Source organism: Callorhinus ursinus, unplaced genomic scaffold, assembly GCF_003265705.2.
Source record: "Callorhinus ursinus isolate GAN/ISIS: 27379988/994484 unplaced genomic scaffold, GSC_fseal_2.0 scaffold11, whole genome shotgun sequence".
NCBI lineage: Eukaryota > Metazoa > Chordata > Mammalia > Carnivora > Otariidae > Callorhinus > Callorhinus ursinus.
This window is the reverse complement of record NW_027397073.1, coordinates 38,671,423-38,691,962: the sequence shown is the minus strand read 5'-3', so window position 1 is coordinate 38,691,962 and position 20,540 is coordinate 38,671,423. Positions and strand designations below refer to the sequence as shown.

The 20,540-nt window shown below is 35.7% G+C and overlaps 1 protein-coding gene and 1 pseudogene across 8 annotated transcripts in view; one reads left to right on the top strand and one right to left on the bottom strand.

Moving 5' to 3' along the window:
* Nucleotides 1–20,540, bottom strand: part of CCDC178 (coiled-coil domain containing 178) — a 427,560-nt gene that overhangs the window by 384,178 nt on the left and 22,842 nt on the right. For 6 of the 8 annotated variants that reach the window (XR_012379920.1, XR_012379921.1, XM_025886654.2 and 3 more), the window contains one exon: nucleotides 1,718–1,807. Coding sequence is in view for 4 of the 8 variants with exons in the window: in XM_025886654.2 (XP_025742439.1) it covers nucleotides 1,718–1,807 (90 nt within the window). In the remaining 4 variants the exon portion in view is untranslated. Of the gene's footprint in view, nucleotides 1–1,717; nucleotides 1,808–20,540 lie in introns of those variants that run through there. The other 2 variants (XM_073897976.1, XM_025886655.2) reach the window with 1 other exon arrangement.
* Nucleotides 3,651–3,763, top strand: LOC112835414 (U6 spliceosomal RNA; annotated as a pseudogene).

Here is a 20,540-nt window from a genome sequence, read left to right as displayed (position 1 = left end):
TGGGAGAGGGAGAAGCAGGCTTCCCAAAGAGCAGGGAGCCCGATGTGGGGCTCGATCCCAGGACCCTGGGACCATGACCCAAGCCGAAGGCAGACGCCCAACAACTGAGCCACCCAGGCGCCCCTCAAACAGATATTTAAATGAATGAAAAGACAAGCAAGAGAACAGGAAGAAATATGATTGGAAAGTTAGAACATGATTGGAGAATTGGTACTTTTAGTCCCATTCCAGACCTCCAGGGAAGGGAGAGGGGCTAGAGGTTGAATCAATTGCCAATGTCCAATGATTTAATCAATCATGCCTATATAAAGACGACTCCACAAAAACCCAAAAGGACAGGGTTTGGAGAGCTTCCAGGTTGATGAATACGTGCAGATTTGCAGAGAGTGCAAACTCAAAGAGGGCATGGGAGATCTGTACCCTTTCTACTACTTTACTCTATACATCTCTTCCATCTAGCTGTTCCCAAGTTACATCCTTTTTAAATAAACCAGTAATCTAGTAAGTAAAAATGTTTTTCTGAGTTCTAGGAGCCATTCTAGCAAACCTAAGGAGGGGGTTTCACTGGAACCTCTGTTAGTTGGTCAGAAGCACAGGTGATAACCTGGACCTTTGATTGGCCTCTGCGGTGGGGGGAGGGGAAGCCTTGTAGCACTAAGCCCTTAACTTGTGGGATCTAACTCTATTTCCAGGTAGACAGTGTCAGAACTGAGCTGAATTGTAGGGCCCTTGATCATGTCCAAGAATTGCTTGGTAGTGGGGAGACCCCATGCCTATACATTGGAATTGGGTACAGAAACTTTCAATTACCTTGTGCCATCTCTGCTATTACTCTATATAACCATTCTTTTCTGTTGTGTTGTACTAATTGTTTATAGTTATATTTTATCTGGCCTGCAAGATTATACACTCCATATAAGAATCATGTCTTAAATAACTCTATATCCTACTAGTACATGTATATTCCAGTGTCTTGAATTAACTGTTTCATAAACAAATCATTTGATATTTTAAAAAGTTTGTCCAAACTATGGCAATAAACCCTAAGCCAGGAGATTAAAATTCTAATCAACATTTCTAGAGAGAGAGAAGATAAAAGATATGAGAGAGAAATAGATGAAGAATCAGAATGTCACCTTATCCCAATTTTATCCTGTCAAACTGACAATCTCCAGAGCAGTTTACCAAAATCAAGATGAGAATTTTTTGATTAATATAGAGTTCTTCAACAAAATAAACTGAAAATAAATAAGCATAAGCCCCTATACATGAAATCTATGCATTTTGTCATCTCTTTCTACCTCTTTCCACATAATGTTTTATAGAGCTAATGTTTCATAGATTCTTAATTCTGGATTTCACACCACAAAAATATTAGTCCTCCTTCTTTTTTTCTTCTAATAAACATATCCTCAATGAACTGGAAAGGATCTAGCACCTGCTAGTCTTGGCATAAGCAATAAAGAAAATGTTTATTTTAAAAATTCAACATTTCTGAAATTATAAAAAAAATCTTACAGCTTAAATATAATTAACATATTATTAATAAAATAGATTATAACATTGTACTTTTAATATTATATATCATTACTATATTAACTATTAGTGATATTTATGGTTCATTTCTTAATAAAAATATAACATGAACATCACAAACTAATGTTAAATGTAAATATAGCTTACAAAGATAACTATGTAACTTACATTCAGTCCTTACCTTCAGTATTTGTCATTTTATTTTCATGAAAAATCTCAATGCCTTCCTTAGGGGCACCAAACAGAACCAAAGCTTGTGATGTGGCATTGTCTTTAAAAAAGAAAACAAAAATTACAATGAGCAGTTAATATAAATTTTTTAAATAAGCAAAATAATATGTAAAACTATGTTGTAAAAGTATTGTTCTTGCAAAAGCAACTATAATTCAAATATTAACCAAAACCCACAGTAGAATATATTTAGATGTTTTCTCTGGTCCTTCAGTTGGGTTAACTATCAAAAGAAGGTATTCAAAATAGCATTCAGCTATTAAAAGCAAACATTGAGAAACTGTCCAGAGTAACATTACCAAAACAATGGAGTAGGAGACTCTAGCCTCCATCCTACAATGAAGTTCAATAGTTAGATGGCTATGAACAAACAAAAATAGTTCTGGGAGAGCTCAGGAATCCATTCAACAAACTTCAGCAACACAGTGGAACAAAAAAGCCCATGAATAACCCCACAAAAAGGGAAGGAAGACAGTTTCATTTTGACTGCATCATCCCATTCACCAGGCCAACATTGCTCAGCACCAAGAGGGAATACTCCAGCTTGAAATAGTTCCCCTCACCAGGAAAGGGAGAACAGGGTGAGAGAACAGCTTCCATGCCCTTTTGAGGCACTGCACAAATGACCTGTTCTGGTTTCATCTTACTCAGAGACAGGCAAAGGCAAGACTTATGGAAATGGCTTCAAACAAGGAAGAAGGGCAGAGGCTACCAATATAGTCATACAAAGAAAGTGATCACAATTCCCAGTGGCCTGCTCTGTAGAGGACCCCAAGAGCTTTGCCAGCAAAGTTTTCCTTCTAAAATGAAAGAGAGAGAAAGTGTTTCCCAGACAAGCACGAAGTGAGGGAGTTCATCACCACCAGATCTGCCTTACAAGATATGCTGAAAGGAGCTCTTCAAGCAGAAATGAAAAGACTTCCATTAATAACATTTGAAAGAATAAAACACATCAGTAAAAATAAGTATATGTCAATTTCAGAATACTCCAATACTATAATATAGTGATGTGCTAATTGCTTAACTCTAGTGTATAGATTAAAGACACATGAAAAATAGCTATAGCTGCAATAACTTACTAATGGATACACAATATAAAAAGATGTAAATTGTGACATCAGAAACATAATAAGAAAAGAATAAAAGGGTAGAGTTTTTGTATATGATTGAAGTTGTTAATCAGCTTAAATTATACTATTATAACTATAAAATGTTTTGTGTAAGCCTTAAGGTAACCACAAAGCAAAACCTATAGTAGAGGGATGCCTGGGTGGCTCAGTCGGTTAAGCGTCTGCCTTTGGCTCAGGTCATGATCCCAGGGTCCTGGGATCGAGTCCCACATCGGGCTCCCTGCTCAGCGGGGAGCCTGCTTCTCCCTCTCCCTCTGCCTGCCGCTCCCCCTGCTTGTGTTCTCTCTCTGTGTGTCAAATAAATAAATAAAATCTTAAAAAAAAAAAACCTATAGTAGATACACAAGAGAAGAAGAAAGGCATCAGAGTATACCACTATGGAAAATCATCAATTCATAAAGAAATACAGGAAGAGAGGAGGAAATGAACAAAAGAAATATAAAACAGACAGCAAATAATCAACAAGATGGCATTACTAAGTCCTTACCTACCGATAATAATTTTATTTTTTTCCAATAATCATTTTAAATATAAATGGATTAAGTTCTCCAAACAAATGGTATAGAGTGGCTGAATGGATTTTTTTAAAAAAAGACGCAACTATATGCTACTAAAGACTCATTTGAGCTTTAAAGACACATAAGGCTCAAAGTGAAGGGAGGGAAAAATATATTCTACGCAAATGGAAAGAGAGATTAGAGGTACCTATACTTCTATCAGACAAAACAATCCCATGTATAATAAAATGGAAAAGTGCTTGCTTCCACAGCACATATACTAAAATTGCAACAATACAGAGAAAATTAGCATTGCCCCTGCATAAGGATGACACACAAATACAATAGCATGAAACGAATAAAATACTTAGGAATAAATTTAACCAAGATAGTGAAAGACTTATACATCAAAAACTACAAGACATTGATGAAAGAAACTGAAGAACACAAATAGATGGAGAGATATCCTGTGCTCATGAATCAGCAGAGTAAATTTTGTTAAAATATCCATTCAATCAAACTCTATCAAAATCCAATGGCATTTCCCACAGAAACAGAAAAAAAAAATCCTAAAATTCTTATGGATCCACAAAAGATCCTGCAGAGCCAAAGCAACCATGAGAAAAAAAAGAACAAAGCTGGAGGCATCACATTTCATTATTTCAAACTATATTACAAAGCTATAATAATCAAAAAAGTATGGTACTGGCATAAAAACATAACACAAAAATCAGGAGAACAGAATAGAGAGCCCAGGGAAAAAAAAACATGCATAGATGATGAACTTGACATAGGAGATGGGACAGTCTCTTCCATAAGTCATGTTGGGCACCACCCCAGTCCCAAATTCCTTGTGATCCTTGCTTTAAATTCTCTATCAGGCATTATTTATATCTGTTTTGCTTAGATCTCTGGCTGGGGCCTTGTCCTGTTCTTTCATTTGCGGTAAATTTCTTTAACTCCTTATTTTGTCTCCCTCTCTTGTAGCTATTTCAGTGTTTTAAGGAAGTCAGCTATGTTTTCTACTCTTGAAAGTATTGACTTTATGAAGAAGAGGTCCTGGAATGCCCTGCAGTGCAATGTCCTCTGTTTACCAGAACCTGGCACTTCAGGACAGTATCCTATGTATGGTGTTTATTCCCTGCTATTGTGTCTGAGTCACTTTTCCTTTCAGTGCACTTGTCTACATTGACTCTCTGCCTGCTGTGGGCTGTCCGTGCTCACTCTGGTGTTAGTGGAACCTAAGCAGGCCAGCTCTGAGGAGGGCAATGATCTTAAGGATACTGGACTTGAGAAAAGAATGGAAGACATGAATGAGACTCTCAACACAGAGATAAGGAATAACATAGATGAGAAAAAGGGCTCAATAAATGAAAAAAAATACTTGACGAAATGAATAGCAGGATGGCAGAAGTAGAGTAATGGAAAGTAATCAAGCTGAACAAGAGAAAAAAGAATTACACAAAATGAAAATAGATTTAGGGAACACAGTGACCCCATTAAACATAATTAATAATTTTTATATTATAGGAGTCCCAGAAGAAGAGAGAGAAAAGGGGGCAGAAAATTTATTTATAATTTATAATAGCTGAAAACATCCCTAATCTGGAAAGTAAACAGATATCCAGATCCAGGAGGCACAGAGAACTCCCATCAAAATCAATAAAAGCAGATTCACCCCAAGACATAATGTAATTAAACTTGCAAAATATAGTGATACAGAAAAAAATCTTGAGAGCAGCAACACAAAAGAAGTTACTAACTTACAAGAGAAAGCCCATAAGGCTAGCAGGAGACATTTCAACAGAAAATTTACAAGCCAGAAGGGAGTGGTATGATATATTCAAAGTGCTGAATAGGAAAAATCTGCAGCCAAGAATGCTCTATCCAGCAAGGCATCATTCAGAATAGAAGGAGAGATAGAGTTTCCCAAACAAAAACTAAAGGGGTTTGTGACCACTAAACCAGCCCTGCAAGATATATTAAAGGGGACTCTTTTAGTGGAAAAGAGAGACCAAAAGTGACACTATAAAGGAGGAAACACAAAAGCAGTAAAAACGAAAAATTTCTGTAAAAAATCAGTCAAGGAGCTCACAAAGAAAAGGATATAAAATATGACACCAACCTAAAACATGGGGAGCAGAGTAGTAAAGAATGGGTTCAAACTTAAGTGATCATCAACTTGATATAGACTGCTAATATGCAGAGGAGGTTATACAGAACCCTAAAGGTAACCGTATATCAAAACCAGTAATAAAGAGGGAAAGAATAAAGAGAAAGAAATTCAAATAGCTCACTAAAGAAAAACAACAAAACATGAAAGAGAAAAAGACAAGAAAGGTACAGAGAAAATCTTCAAAAACAACCACAAAATGCCAATAAATACGTATCTATCAATAATTACTTTGAATATAAATAGACTAAACACTCCAATCAAAAGACATAAGGTGAAGAATGGGAAAAAAAAATAAGACCCATCTATATGCTGCCTATAAGAGACTCATTTTAGATCCAAAGACATCTGAAGATTGAAAGTGAAGGGATGGAGAAACATCTATCATGCAAATGGATGTCAAAACAAAGCTGGAGTAGCAATACTTATTTCACCAAAATAGACTTTAAAACAAATACTGTAACGAGACAAAGAAGGATACTATATAATAATAGAGACAATCCAATAAGAAGATATAACAATTGTAAATATGTACCCAACATAGGAGCACCAAAATACATAAAACAATTAATAACAAATATAAAGGAACTAATTGACAATAATATAATAATAGTAGGGTACATTAACATCCCACTTACATCAATGGACAGATCATCTAAACAGAAAATCAACAAGAAAACAATGGCTTTGAATGACACACTGGAACACATGGATTTAAAAGATATATTCAGGACCTTCCAACCTAAAACAACAAAATACACATTCTTTTCAAGTGCACATGAAAATCTCCAGAATAGATGACATAATAGCCCACAAAACCAGCCCCAACAAAATCAAGAAGATCGAACTCATACCATGCATCTTTTCTGACCACAAGGCCATAGAATCTCAAATCAACTATAATAAAAAATCTGAAAAGAACACAAATGTGTGGAGATTACAAAACATGTCACTAAACAATGAATACTTCAACCAGGAAATAAAAAAAAGAAATAAAAAAGTACATGGAAACATATGAAAATGAAAACACACTGGCCCAAAACCTTTGAGATGCAACAAAAGCAGTTCTAAGAAGGAAGTTAATAGCAATACAGGCCTACCTCAAGAAGTGAGAAAAAAAAAATCAAATAAACAACCTAAACTTACAAGCTAGTGAAAGAACAACAAACAAAACCTAAAATCAGCAAAAGGAAGGAAATAATAAACAGTAGAGAGAAAAATGATATAGAAACTAAAAAGACAATAGAGCAAATCAATGAAACCAGGAGCTGGTTCTTTGAAAAAATTAATAAAATTGATAAACTTCTAGCCAGACTTGTCAAAAAGAAAAGAGAAAGGACACAAAGTCACAAATGAGAGAGAAGAAATAACAACCAACACCACAGAAATACAAAAACTTATAAGAAAATATTATAAAATTCTAGATACCAACCAATTGGGCAACCTGGAAGATATAAATTTCCAGAAACATATAAACTACCAAAACTGAAACAGGAAGAAATAGAAAATTTGAATAGACCAATACTAGCAAAGATATTGAATCAGTAATCAAAAAACTCCCAACAAACAGAAGTCCAGGACCAGATAGCTTCACAGGCGAATTCTACCAAACATTTAAAGAAGAGTTAATGCCTATTCTTCTCAAGCTATTTCAAAAAAACAAAAAGGAACACTTCCAAATTCATTCTGTAAGGCCAGCATTATCTTGATACCAAAATCAGATAAAATCACCACTAAAAAAAGAACTATCGGCCAATATCCCTGATGAACAAAGATGCAAAAATTGTCAATAAAATAGTAGGAAACTGAATTCAACAATACATTAAAAAAATTAATCGCCACAATCAGATAGGATTTATTTTCAGGATGCAAAGGAGAAAGGATAAAAACCATATGATCATTTCAATAGATGCAGAAAAAGCATTTGACAAAGTACAACATCCAGTCATGATAAAAACCTTCAACAGGGTAGGTTTAGAGGGAACACACCTCAACATCATAAAGGCCATATATGAAAAACCCACAGCAAACATCATCCTCAATGGGGAAAAACTGAGAGCTTTCCCCCTAAGGTCAGGAACAAGAATGTCCACTCTCACCACTTCTATTCAACACAGTATTTGAAGTCCTAGCCACAGCAAGTCAGTAAAGTCGCAGGAAAAAAATCATAATGGATGTACAAAATCAATGTACAGAAACCTGTTGCATTTCTATATACCAATAATGAAGCAGTGGAAAGAGAAAAATTAAGAAAACAATCCTATTTACAAGTACACCAAAAACACAAGCAGTAACTTCTTTGACACTGGCTGTAGCAACTTTTTTCTAGATATTTCTCCTAAGGAAAGAGAAACAAAAGCAAAAATAAACTACTGGGACTACATCAAAATGAAAAGCTTCTGCACAGCAAGGGAAACAATCAACAAAACCAAAAGGCATCCTACTGAATGGGAGAAGATATTTACAAATGACATATCTGATAAAGGGTTAGTATGCAAAATATATAAAGATCTAATAAATCTCAACACCCAAAAAATAAATTATCCAATTTAAAAATGGACAGAAGACAGGAATAGATATTTCTCCAAAGCAGACATACAGAAGGCCAACAGACACATGAAAAGATGATCAGCATCACTGATCATCAGGGAAATGCAAATCAAACCTACAGTGAGATATCATCTCACACCTGTCAGAATGGCTAAAATAAAAAACACAAGAAACAACAGGTGTTCGTGAAGATACGGAGAAAAAAGGAACCCTCATGCATTGTTGGTGGGAATGCAAACTGGTCAAGCCACTATGGAAAGCAGTACGGAGGTTACTCAAAAAGTTAAAAATAGAACTACCCTACAATCCAGCAATTGCACTACTGGGAATTTACCCAAAGAATACAAAAACACTATTAAAGGGATACACACACCCCTGTGCTTATATCAGCATTATTTACAATAGTCAAGATAGGGAAGCAGCCAAATTGTCCATCAACTGAGGAATGGATAAAGAAGATGTGATATATATTCGGCCATAAATACCATTACCATATTATATTATAATACTATTCAGCCTTAAAAATAATGAAATCTTGCCATTTGCAATAACATGGATGGGGCTAGAGAGTATAATGCTAAGGAAATAAGTCAGTCAGAAAAACACAAATACCGTATGATTTCCCTCACATGTGGAATTTAAGAAACAAAACAAATGAGCAAAGGGAGAGAGAGAGTGAGTGAGAGAGACACACAAAGAAACAGACTCTCAATTATGGAGAACAAACTGATGGTTACCAGAGAAGATGGGGGTTGGGGATTAAATAGGTGATGGGGATTAAGGAGGGCACTTGTGATGAGCACTGGGTGATACATGGAATTGTACTATATTGTACACCTGAAACTATGTAACACTGTAAATAAAATAAAAGTTACACTTAAAAATAAATCAAAGATTTATCACTTTAATAAATAAATAAATAAAAAATGCAGGGAAAATTAGATACTCACATGCAAAGGAATGAGACCAGACACCTATCTTCTTACACAACTCACAACAATTAACTTGGAATGGATTAAACACTTAAATGTAAGATCGAAACCATAAAACTCCTAAAAGAACATATGGAGAAAAAATTCCTTGACATTGGAATTGACATCTTCTAAGGATTCTTTCAATATGACACTAAAAACCAAAAGCACAACCAACTAAAACTAAAATCAGTAAGTGGCACTACATTAAGCTTAAAAGCTTCTGCACAACAACAAAACAACAAACAAACAAAAACAAAAAACCACATCATAATGAAAAGGCAACCTATAGAACGAGAGAAAATATTTACAAACCATCTATCTGATAAGTCGTTAACATCCAAAACATATAAGGAAATCATATAACTCAGTAACATAAAAACAAATAATTCAGTTTTAAAATGGCAAAGATCCTGAGTAGACATTGTTCCAAAGAAGACATACAAATGGACAAGTACATGACAAGGTATTCAACCTCACTGATCATCAGGGAACTACAAATCACCACCATGAGATATCATCTCATTATCTGTTATAGTGGCTATTATCAAAAATACAAGAGACATCAAATGCAGAGATAAGGGAAATCCTCATGCACTGTTGGTACAAATATAAATTTATACTGTATAGCTATTACAAGAAATTAAAAGCAGAACTTCCATGTGCTGTAGCAATCCCATATCTGGGTATATATCTAAAGGAAATGAAATCACCATCTCAAAGAGATACCAGTACCCTCATGTTCACTGCAGCATTACCACAACAGCAACTTAAGCGTCCATATACAGATATATATATATATATATAGAGAGAGAGAGAGACACACACACACACACATATATACTATAGACATATAGATATATATAATAATATATATGTCATATATATATACATGAGTTTGGTGGTGCATATATATATATATGCATATATATATATGTATATATACACATATATGTAAACTCAATGGGATATTGTTCAACCATAAAAAAGAAGAAAATGCTGTCATTTGAAACAACATGAATGGACCTTAAGGGAACTATGATGAATGAAATAAGACAGAGAAAGACAAAACCAAATAATCTCACTTATATGTAGTATCTAAAAAAGCCACCAAACTCATAGAAACAGAATAGAACAGTGGTTGCCAGGGGCTGGAAAGTGGGGAAATGAGATGTTCAGTCAAAGGGAACAAACTTCCAGTTATAAGAATAAGTTTTGGAAATATAATATACAGCATGGTGATTATAGATAACTAAGTTGCTATGAAAGATTCTACATGTTCTTACCATAACAACAACAACAAATAGTAGTTATGTAAACTTAAGTATGTGTTCAATAATCTTACTGTGGTAAACATCTCACAATATGCACATGTATTAAATCATCACATTGTACAAGCTATACTTACACAATGTTATACGTACTATGCTATTATTTGCTCCAATATACCTTCTGCCCCTCTCTCTCTTTCTTCTTCTTCTGGGATCCCAATTATTCTAATGTTGTTTCATCTTATGGTATCACTTATCTCGAATTCTGCCCTAGTGATCTAGTAGCTGTTTATCTCTCTTTTTCTCAGCTTCTTTATTTTCCATCATTTGGTCTTCTATATCACTAATTTTCTCTTCTGCCTCATTTATCATAGCAGTTAGAGCCTCCATTTTTGATTGCACCTCATTAATAGCCTTTTTGATTTCGACTTCGTTAGATTTTAGTTCTTTTATTTCTCCAGAAAGGGTTTCTCTAATATCTTCCATGCTTTTTTCAAGCCCAGCTAGTATCTTTAAAACCATCATTCTGAACTCTAGTTCCAACATCTTACTAATGTCCATATTGATTAGGTCCCTGGCAGTCGGTACTGCCTCTTGTTCTTTTTTTTTGAGGTGATTTTTTTTCCATCTTGTCATTTTGTCCAGAGGAAAATAGATGAATGACAGAACAAAATGCTACAGGGTAACAATGACCCCAGAAAAATATACACTAAACAAATCAGAAGAGACCTGAAACTGGGGGAAAAGAAAGGGAAAGAAAAAAAAAAACAGAATATGATCAAATATGATCAGGCTGGTGCATAGATTAGTGCCACACACTAGATTCTGGGTGTATTTTGGTCTGTTGGAAGAAAGTACTTCCCAAAATTTTAAAGAAAGAAAAACTTATATATGTACAAAAATAAGGTTTAATACGATGAAGGGATGGAATATGACTGTAAAGATGAAAATTATAAAAGATTTTATAAAAGGAATTGAGAAGAAGTTGATTGAAAAAAAGAAAGGATTAAAAAAAAAAAAGGGAGAGAATGTGATCAGGTAGGCAACTAGAACAAAGCCATACACTAGAGATGTAGGGTATATTTTGGTCTGTTAGAAGAAACTATATCCCAAAACTTTAAAGAGAAAACAACTTATTATATATATATATACCAAAAATAAGGTTAACTACTCTGAAGGGATAGAATATAACTCTAAAAATGAAAAATAAAAAAGATCTTTAACAAAAGGGATTGATAAGATGTTTGACAAAGGGAAAAAGAAAAATTCAAAAAAAAGAAAATTAAAAAAAATTAGCTTTGAAAGACTAAAGAATCCGGGGGAAAAAGGCCACAAATTCTTTGTGCTATATTCTCCTAGTGCTGGAGTTCTGCCATTCTCAATGATCAGTAAACTTGGTCTTGGCTGGCTGCTGGGGGAGGGGCCTGTTGCCGTGGTTCTCAGATGTCTTTGCCAGAGGCGGAATTGCCCTGCCCTTGCCGGTCGGGCTAAGTAATCTGCTCGGGTTTGCTCTCAGGAGCTTTTGTTCCAGGCAAGCTTTCCGTACAGCTTTGGAGGACGAGAGTGAAAATGGCGGCCTCCCAATCTCCGCCCAGAGGAGCCGAGAGCTCGGGGCCCCACCCCTCAGTGCACCCCCAGAGAAAAGTAATCACTCCCGTCTCCCCGGTCTCCGGCCATACTCCGTGCTCACCTGGCCTGTGACCGAGCGTTTCTATCTCTGGCACCCGACCCAGTGTGGCGTCTCCAAACACAGCAGATCCCTGCGGTGTGCTCCCGCACCGCTCCTCCCGGGGGAGGAAGTGGAGTCTCCCTGGATCTGCCGCTTGTTGGGTCCCTGCTTCCAGAAAGTGGTCACTTTTCTGTTCAGAGTTGCTGCTATTCTTTTCTTCGATCTCCTTTTGTGTTCCTAGGTGTTCAGAATGGTTTGATCCCTATCTAGCTGAATTCCTGGGACAAGACGAAATTTAGATCTACTCCTCTGCCCATCTTGCTCCTCCCCAGGCAAAAGTAAATTCTTAGCAAAAATATGCAAAACATAAAAGATATGAGTGTTGAAAAAGTAAAAATATGATAGACGATAGCACTAGTCAAATAACTATAATATATATGAATGATCTAAATTTATCCAAAAATAACCAAATAAGAATTATACAGAAAAACTGTAAACAATTATTTTTTTACTGAGAAAAAAAACTTTTTGTGATCGAATTATAAAGTTATGTTTCTGCATAGAATTGCACATGATGACTTTAAGACAAAAATTATTACTAGAATTAAAGGACCCTTTATAATGGTAAGAGGGTCAATCCATCACGAAGGTATAACAATTATAAACATATACAAACTTAACAACAGAGACTCAAAATGAAGTAAAAGCTGACATAATTGAAAAAAGAAATAGACAATTCAACAATAGTGGGAGACTTCAACTGCCTAATTTAAATAATGGATGAAACAACTAGACAGAAGATAGACAAGTAAACAGTCTTGAAAACATTTTAAGCCAACTATACCTAAGAAACAACTATATAATATTTCACTAAGAGCAGAAAACACATTTTTCTCAAGTGCATATGGAACATTTTGTATAATAAAGCACATATTATGCCATAAATAAGTTTCAATACATTTGAATAGTGTTGAAATCACAAAAAGTATCTTTGACTACAATGTTAAAAATAGAAATCAATAACCAAAGAAAATTTGGGAAATTTTCAAATATGTGAACTTTAAACACAATCCTAAATAAATAGTGGGTCAAAAAAGAAATCACAAGGGAAACAAGAAAATACTTTGAGATGAATAAAAACAAAAAGACAACACAACTAGACACATAAATTTAGTAAAATCAATGGTCAGAGGGAAATATGTAGCTATCTATGTCTATATGAAATAACTTTGGTCACATCCGAAGAAAAAGAACAAACTAAATCCAAAGATAAAGAAAAATATTAGGATATAAATCCTCACAAAATACTAGCCAAATCCAACAGCATAAAAAAAAAAAAGGTTATGCACCATTTCCAAATGAGATTTATCCTAGAAATGTTCCCACATGTGAAAATCAATGAATGCGATGTACCAATTAACAGAATAAAGGAAGAAACCACACAAGCATTTCAATAGATGCAGAAAAAGTATTTGACAAAGTTCAATCCTATTCATGGTAAAAACACAACAACAAAGTAGGAATAGAGAGAAGTGTCTTCAATAGGATAAAGAACCTTTGTGAAAAATCCCCAGCAAGCATCACACTTTATGGTAAAAAATAAAAGTTTCCCCCTAAGGTCAGGAAAAAGACAAGCATATCTATACTTTGCCACTTCTTTTCAATATTGTTCTGGAGATTCTAGCCACAGTAAGTAGACAAAAAAAATGAAATAAAAAGAATCAGAAAGATGCTTTTTGATTGGGAATAAAATTAACAGATGTGCAAGACTTCTTCACCAAAATCTACAAAACATTGTCAAAAAAAATTAATGCCTAAGTAAATACAAAAGTACCCTGTATGAGTATTCTGGAAGACATAATCTTGTAAAGAATGCCCAAATCCCTAAAATTGGCCCACAGATTCAATGTAATTCCTATCAAATTCCAACAGCCTTTTTTTCCCCAGAAATTGTCAAACTGATCCTAAAATTCACATGGAAATGCAAAAGACTCAGATTAAACAAAAAGAACAGTGTTGTAGAAATCATACTTCTAGTTTTAAAAATTACCACAAAGCTATAATACACAGTACGGTACTGGCATAAGAATGGACCTGTAGATCAACGGAGTAGAACTGAGATTCATCAAATAAACCCATATTTATGGTCTGTTGATTTTTACAAGGGTGCCAAGACTATTCAATGAGAAAAAAAAAAAAGTCTCTTTTTCAACAGATGGTACTAGGGCAACTGGGGATATACATGTAAAAGAACAAATTTTGACTCCTACCATAAATCATATACAAGAATTAACTCAAAATGCATCATAAACTTAAATGCAAGAGCTAATACTATAAAAACTCTTGGAAGAAAACAGGTGTAAACATTTGTGACCTTGGATTAGGCAATAGTTTCTTTGATGTTACATCAAAGAAACAAGCAATTTTAAAAATTAGATCCACCGGCTTCATCTAAAAAAATTTTTTTGTCCTACAAAGGACATTATCAAGAAGATGAAAATACAACCCCTACCATGGGTGAAAACATTTGCAAATCGTATATTTGGTAAAGATCTCGTTTCTGAAATACGTAAAGAATTCCTGCAACTTAAGGATTAAAAAAAAAAAAAAAGACAACCCAGTTTTAAAATGGCAAAAAATTTTAACATTTCTCCAGAGATAAACAAATGGCCAGTACGCACATATTAAGATCTTCCCATGATTAGTCATTAGAGAAATGCCAATCAAAACCACAATGAAATGTCACTTCATGCCCAGTAACAATGGCTACATAATTTAAAAAACAGAAACAAAAACAAAAAAAAGCAAACAAGAAACAATATACCAAGCCCTGACAAGGGTGTGGAAAAACTGGAATCCTCATATACTGCCGTTTGGAATATAAAATACCACAGCTGCTATGGAAAAAAATTTGGCAATTACTCAAAGTTAAACATCAAGTTACCAAATGACCCAGCAAGTCCAGTCCCAAGTGTATACCCAACAGAAATAAAAACAGATGCCCGCATAAAAGCTTGTATTCAAACACTCATAAGAACATTATTCATAATAGCCCCAAAGTGGAAACCCAAATATCCATCTAGTGATGAATGCATAAACAATACATGGAATATTCATACAATGTAATGTTATTCAGCCATAAAACGGAACCTTGACAAAATTCTAGTTTAATAGAAGACAGACACACAAAGCCAAGTATTTCACAAATTCATTCATATGGAATGTCCAGAATGGCGTCCCATCTGGCCTCCCCCACCCCCACTGGCCAAATAAATCCTAGTTGTGAGGGCATTTCTGTTACCTCTGAAATCTTGAGATAAACACTGAAAGAAACGGCATCAGAGCTTAGGCTGAGCGATGGCACCGTGTGCGCCCCAGAAAGCTGTCAGGCTGCGCCTCACGGCACCCCACCAGCCTACAGGGGCCCTCCGAGGAACGCGACCGCTCGCGGCTGCAGTCCATTGAAGGCAGGGCGCAGGCGCTGCCGGGAGGTCCGCCCACAATTTGTCCCGGAAGTTGTGTGGGGCTGAAATGCCCTTGTGCGGGACTTTGCGCTCCACGACCTGGCGGGGGCGGACGCTGTGATCGAAGGGGTCCCTGAGCAGGAGCTGCGGGTGGCCAAACACGCAGTGGGGGAAGACCTGGCCGCCCGGTGGGACCGCAGGTCGATGGTAAAGTAAAGGACTCCTTCAGGAGCCGTAGGCCTTCACGATAAACATGGAGGTGCCAGACACCAGGGACTCCTTGAAGATGTGACCCTCTTTCCTGTTGAGGAACCTGTAGAGGCCGCCAACCACTTGCCCCGGTGTCCGGAGCTCCACAGGTTGGATGGGCTCCCTGTGCCGGCGCCAGCTGTCTGTGCACTGCGCTAAAGGCGGTGCCACGCCCTGGCGTGATCTGAATGGCGTCCTCGTACAGCGTCACATCGCAGATGTCAAAACACACGCCTCCTCGCACATTCTCCTGGCGTGGCAGCCCTTCTGGAATCCCGCCACCACGGCATCCTTGATTTTGTTGAGGTACTGTACAGTCCTGGTGATGTTGAAGATGTTGGGCCGGTGCCATCCGCCCCTGAGCACCAGATCTTGCGGGTCTAGGCCAGTCTAGGCCAGGTTCCACTCATACTTTTCGGCCAGACAGTGGCCTGCTGCTTCAATTACTTGCGGGCCCACACCTCGCCCTGGTTGCTGTCCTCTGCCAGGTGATCGTGGAAGGGCCACACCTTCACGTACAGCAGATTGTGCTGGTTTGGGGATTTGGACAGGCAGAGCACCTTTGACTCCGGGTCGGATTTCTTGGTAGGGATGCCGGTGTAGACCTCCTCCAGGTTCTTCAGGCAGGTCTTCCTGGTGCAGCTCCCTGGCACCAGCGATTGTGTGCTTCCAGGATACACTGCTCAGTGATGCACGGCTCTATGGGGTCCGACCTGGCCAGCTGCCTCGGCCCCTCCACCAGCTTGGGTAAGTCTGCAGTGTTCTTAGCCTCCCCCGTGAAAGTGATGACACTCCCCCGTGAAAGTGATGACAAACTGTACACTGAACATCATCACCTGCGTGTTGTGGGTGTCCTCCAGGGTAGTGATGGTACCAGTTTTCGGCAGGAATTAGTCAACGCACACTAGACCTCTGATATTACCAACAAGGCACATAGATTTGTGGTTGCCAGGGGCTGGGTGGAGGGGGAATAGGGAGTGTCTGCTAATGGTATAGGGCTTCTTTTAGAGGTTATGAAAGTATTCTAGAATTAAATAATGTTGATAGTTACTGCACAACCTTCTGATTATACTGAAAACACTGAATTGTGCACTTTAAAGAGGTGAATTTTATGATATGTGAATATAAGTTTTTAAAAAGTTAAACAATATTACCCAGAACAGCGTTTAGTAGGCTGCATGCTATGTAAATCTCTGCTTCAAATGAGTCTGATTGGACAATGCAGTCCTTTTTATACTTTCTATGATATCTCAAGGGAAATTTGCGACTTTAAATAATGATATTAGAAAAGATCTAAAAACTAGTGATCTAAGCATCTAGATTAAGAATATGTGAAAAAACAAACCCAAAGAAAGTAGAAGGAAGAGAAGGGGTAATAATATCTGAAATTAGTAAAATAGAAAACAGACCAACAACCAGAAAAAACTCTAGAGATAGTTAAAAAGATCAGAAATTACCACTTTGAAGAGTTTAGCACAGATAAACACATCTGGCAAAATTGATCAAGACAAAGAAGACACAAATACAATATTATGAATATGAAGGAGGAATAACTGAATGTAGAGAGATAGAAAAGTAAAAGGTATTAGCAGTGTTCTATCAGTATATTTAAAATTTAACCAAATGAAAAAATTCTTAAAAGAAAAAATTATAACTTGCCAATTGTGAATTAAGAATAAACAGAAAGCCTAACTAGTCCTATAACCAATAAATAATTAATATCAATAGTTCGTGTCTCTAAAAATTAAGACATAAATTCAGGTAAACATTCAAGAAAATTAATTAAAATATTATTTTTTTTCAGAGAATAGAAAATGAAGAAACATTTCCCCAATCCAACTGTGATGTTATAAATACCTTGCTAACAAAACCAGATTAAAACAAGGTAAGTAAAAAAACTTAGGGACCAATGTTACTCCAGAGCATAGATGCAAAAATCTTAAACAAAATGACTATTCAATCAAATCCAGCAATATATGAAAAGAAAATTAAAAAAATAAATTTGTCCCATGAATGAAAAGTTTAACAATTGAAAATCTATGCAACTCATTAAATTTAAAGATTAAAGAAGAAAAACTTAATCACAGAAAAATTTCAATAGATGTAGGAAAAGCATTCATAAAATTCAATACATATTCATAATTTATAGTATGTTATAAAGATAACCTCAAAAATACCATCACATTTAATGGTGAAACATTAAAAGTCTCATTCTAAAAATCAGGAACAAGAAGATAAATGTGCATATTTTTATTGCTTCATTTAATAAGGTTCTGAAGGATCTAGACTAAGCAATAGAAGAGGGAAAGTGATAAAATTATAATGGGAAGAAAGTAAAAATCAAACCTCATTATTTTCAGATGATCTGACCTATTAGTGAATTAATAAGACAGTTAAAATTGTAATATGAGATTAAAAGTATAAAAATATATATGTATAGTATCAGCATGTTTATATATAATGTACAAAACTAAATGTGCTTTGGGAGAGGTGAGAAAACTCAGGGTCCTATTTCTTAATGTGGGTCATGAGTGCACAGATAATCAATTTTATCAGTATTCTTTATACTTTACATATATGTTACAGGTGTTTTTAATGTACAAAACATTTCCTATTCCAACAAATAAGACACTAATCTGTAAAAAAAAAATAGCACAGCCTCTGCCTGTTGTATGGAATACAAGAAACAGAAAAACTAATGCAGTACCAGTATCATAATTCAAATAAATACGTGATACTGCCATGAAATGCAGTTTTGTACTTAATGAAAATAAGTACACGCTTAAAAATCACAACATTACAGGTGGTAAGTTTGTAAAAAGGTACTGTTAATTTTAATAAAAATTATTATCCTGGAGCTAACCATGTGTAAACATGAGTCATCTGAAAATACTGTTGGTCAGCGTGTTTAATATCTGAATGTGACTTGTCAGAACAATTTGGAAACGTTTAATAATTTGTTTTATTATATATTTCAGCTGAGAGCACAGAATATCCAATTCTGTATGTTTTATTTATAGTATAATAATTTTAATATGACCACAGTAGTTTCATGATGACTGGTACAACATAAGGAAAGAATTTATTTTTGATGTTAAGAAAAGTATTGTGGTGAATGTCATCTGGTGGAAGTTAATAAGACCTCACACTGTGTTCTTATGATATTAATGACAGATATAATGACAAATATTTTCAAAGGTTGGTACGTAATTAGGTTCAGTACATCATCCAGCAAAGATTGCTTTGGGCTTAAAAGTTTGAAATCTGCCAAGACATAGCAATAAACACTGAGGTCTGATAGATATCTGTAGTTTGAACATAGACATCTCAATGCTTTGTTTGATGAGCTGAATGTTCTCTGTAGTAGTTGGTTGATTTACACAGAGAATGGGGAGCTTAATGATGGTATGATGCCAAAGAGATAGAAGTTAATTTTAATCCATAATCAGTATTTATGCCAACATTCGAAATATTAGTTCTAATGTCATTTAAATACAAATATTCTAAACTTACTAAGCAAATACCAAAAGACAGTTGATTAACATATTATTTTACAATTCATATGCATGTACAGAAATAACCTATATCATAGAACACTCAGATTCCATCAAATAATGTGGTATGTGGTTATATTTGTGTATATCTCTCCATTGCATAGACTAGAGATAGGTGGCCTGCCTTTCTTAACACGATTAACTTTTTACTGATGTACGACATATAGGAGTTTTTGCTTGCAAATCAGTGTAGACTGGTCAGTTTCTGTTGCAATTCAAAATAAATAGACTTTGTCAGGTCATTCAAAGGGAAATCATCAGCTTCGATCTCAAAAGTCTTGGAACAAACTATTAGTTTTTAATTAACATTGTAATCCAAAAAGTTTGAAAAGTTCTTTTCCAAGTATTTAAACAAGAGATATGTACAAGTATGATTTGATTATCTTCTTTCCAAATTGTATCTTTGGGAAAATTGTTTTAAGTGAATAATGGTCCATATTGCTAATCTGAGATTGAAATCAGTTTCCAAAAATGAAATTTTTTTGCTTAAACTGCAGTACATAAACACTATGACCGTGAAATGACATTTTTTTCAACTAAAATTGGTAGAGTGAATAAAGAGTTAAAAACCAATGTTATTGAAATACTGTGAAAGTAAAATGTGATGAATACTAAAATCCTACTCAAGATTGGTGTAATTCTACATGAAAACCCTTGTGCAATATCCTCAACCATGTTTGGAATTACTAAATGATTGCTTTCTTCTGTAACCTCAAATAAAATTGTGGTAGCTGGATTAAAATAATAGTACCAATAACTTCTTCCTCCCAGTGTTTCCCTTCCTTTCCAGTGTGACTTTGTAGCATCCGTCATCAAAAAATGGACTTTAACCCCTTGCCCCTTAACTCTGGGCTGGTCCTGTGACTTTGGCCAATAAAATACAACAAATGGTAGTATGCCAGTTTTGAGCCTTGGCCTCAAGAAGCCTTGTGAGCTTCTGTTCCTTCTCTCAAGCCATGAGATCAAAGCTACTGGAAGACTAGGAGAGACACCATGGTGCAGAAATGAATCAGCCCAGTTTTCCCAGCCAAGGCCATAGGCCTGTGAAAGATCAAACCACATATGAGCAAAATTAGCAGGGGTGATTAGTTGACCTATGGCTTACTACAGATGTATGAGTGAGCCATCTTGAGCCCACCTGAGATTAGCAGAACTATCCAGCACACTCCTGCATAGGTGAACTAAAATGAATGTTTATGATGCTGAATGCACCTGCATTTTTTTGGTTGGTTATTATGTAGGATT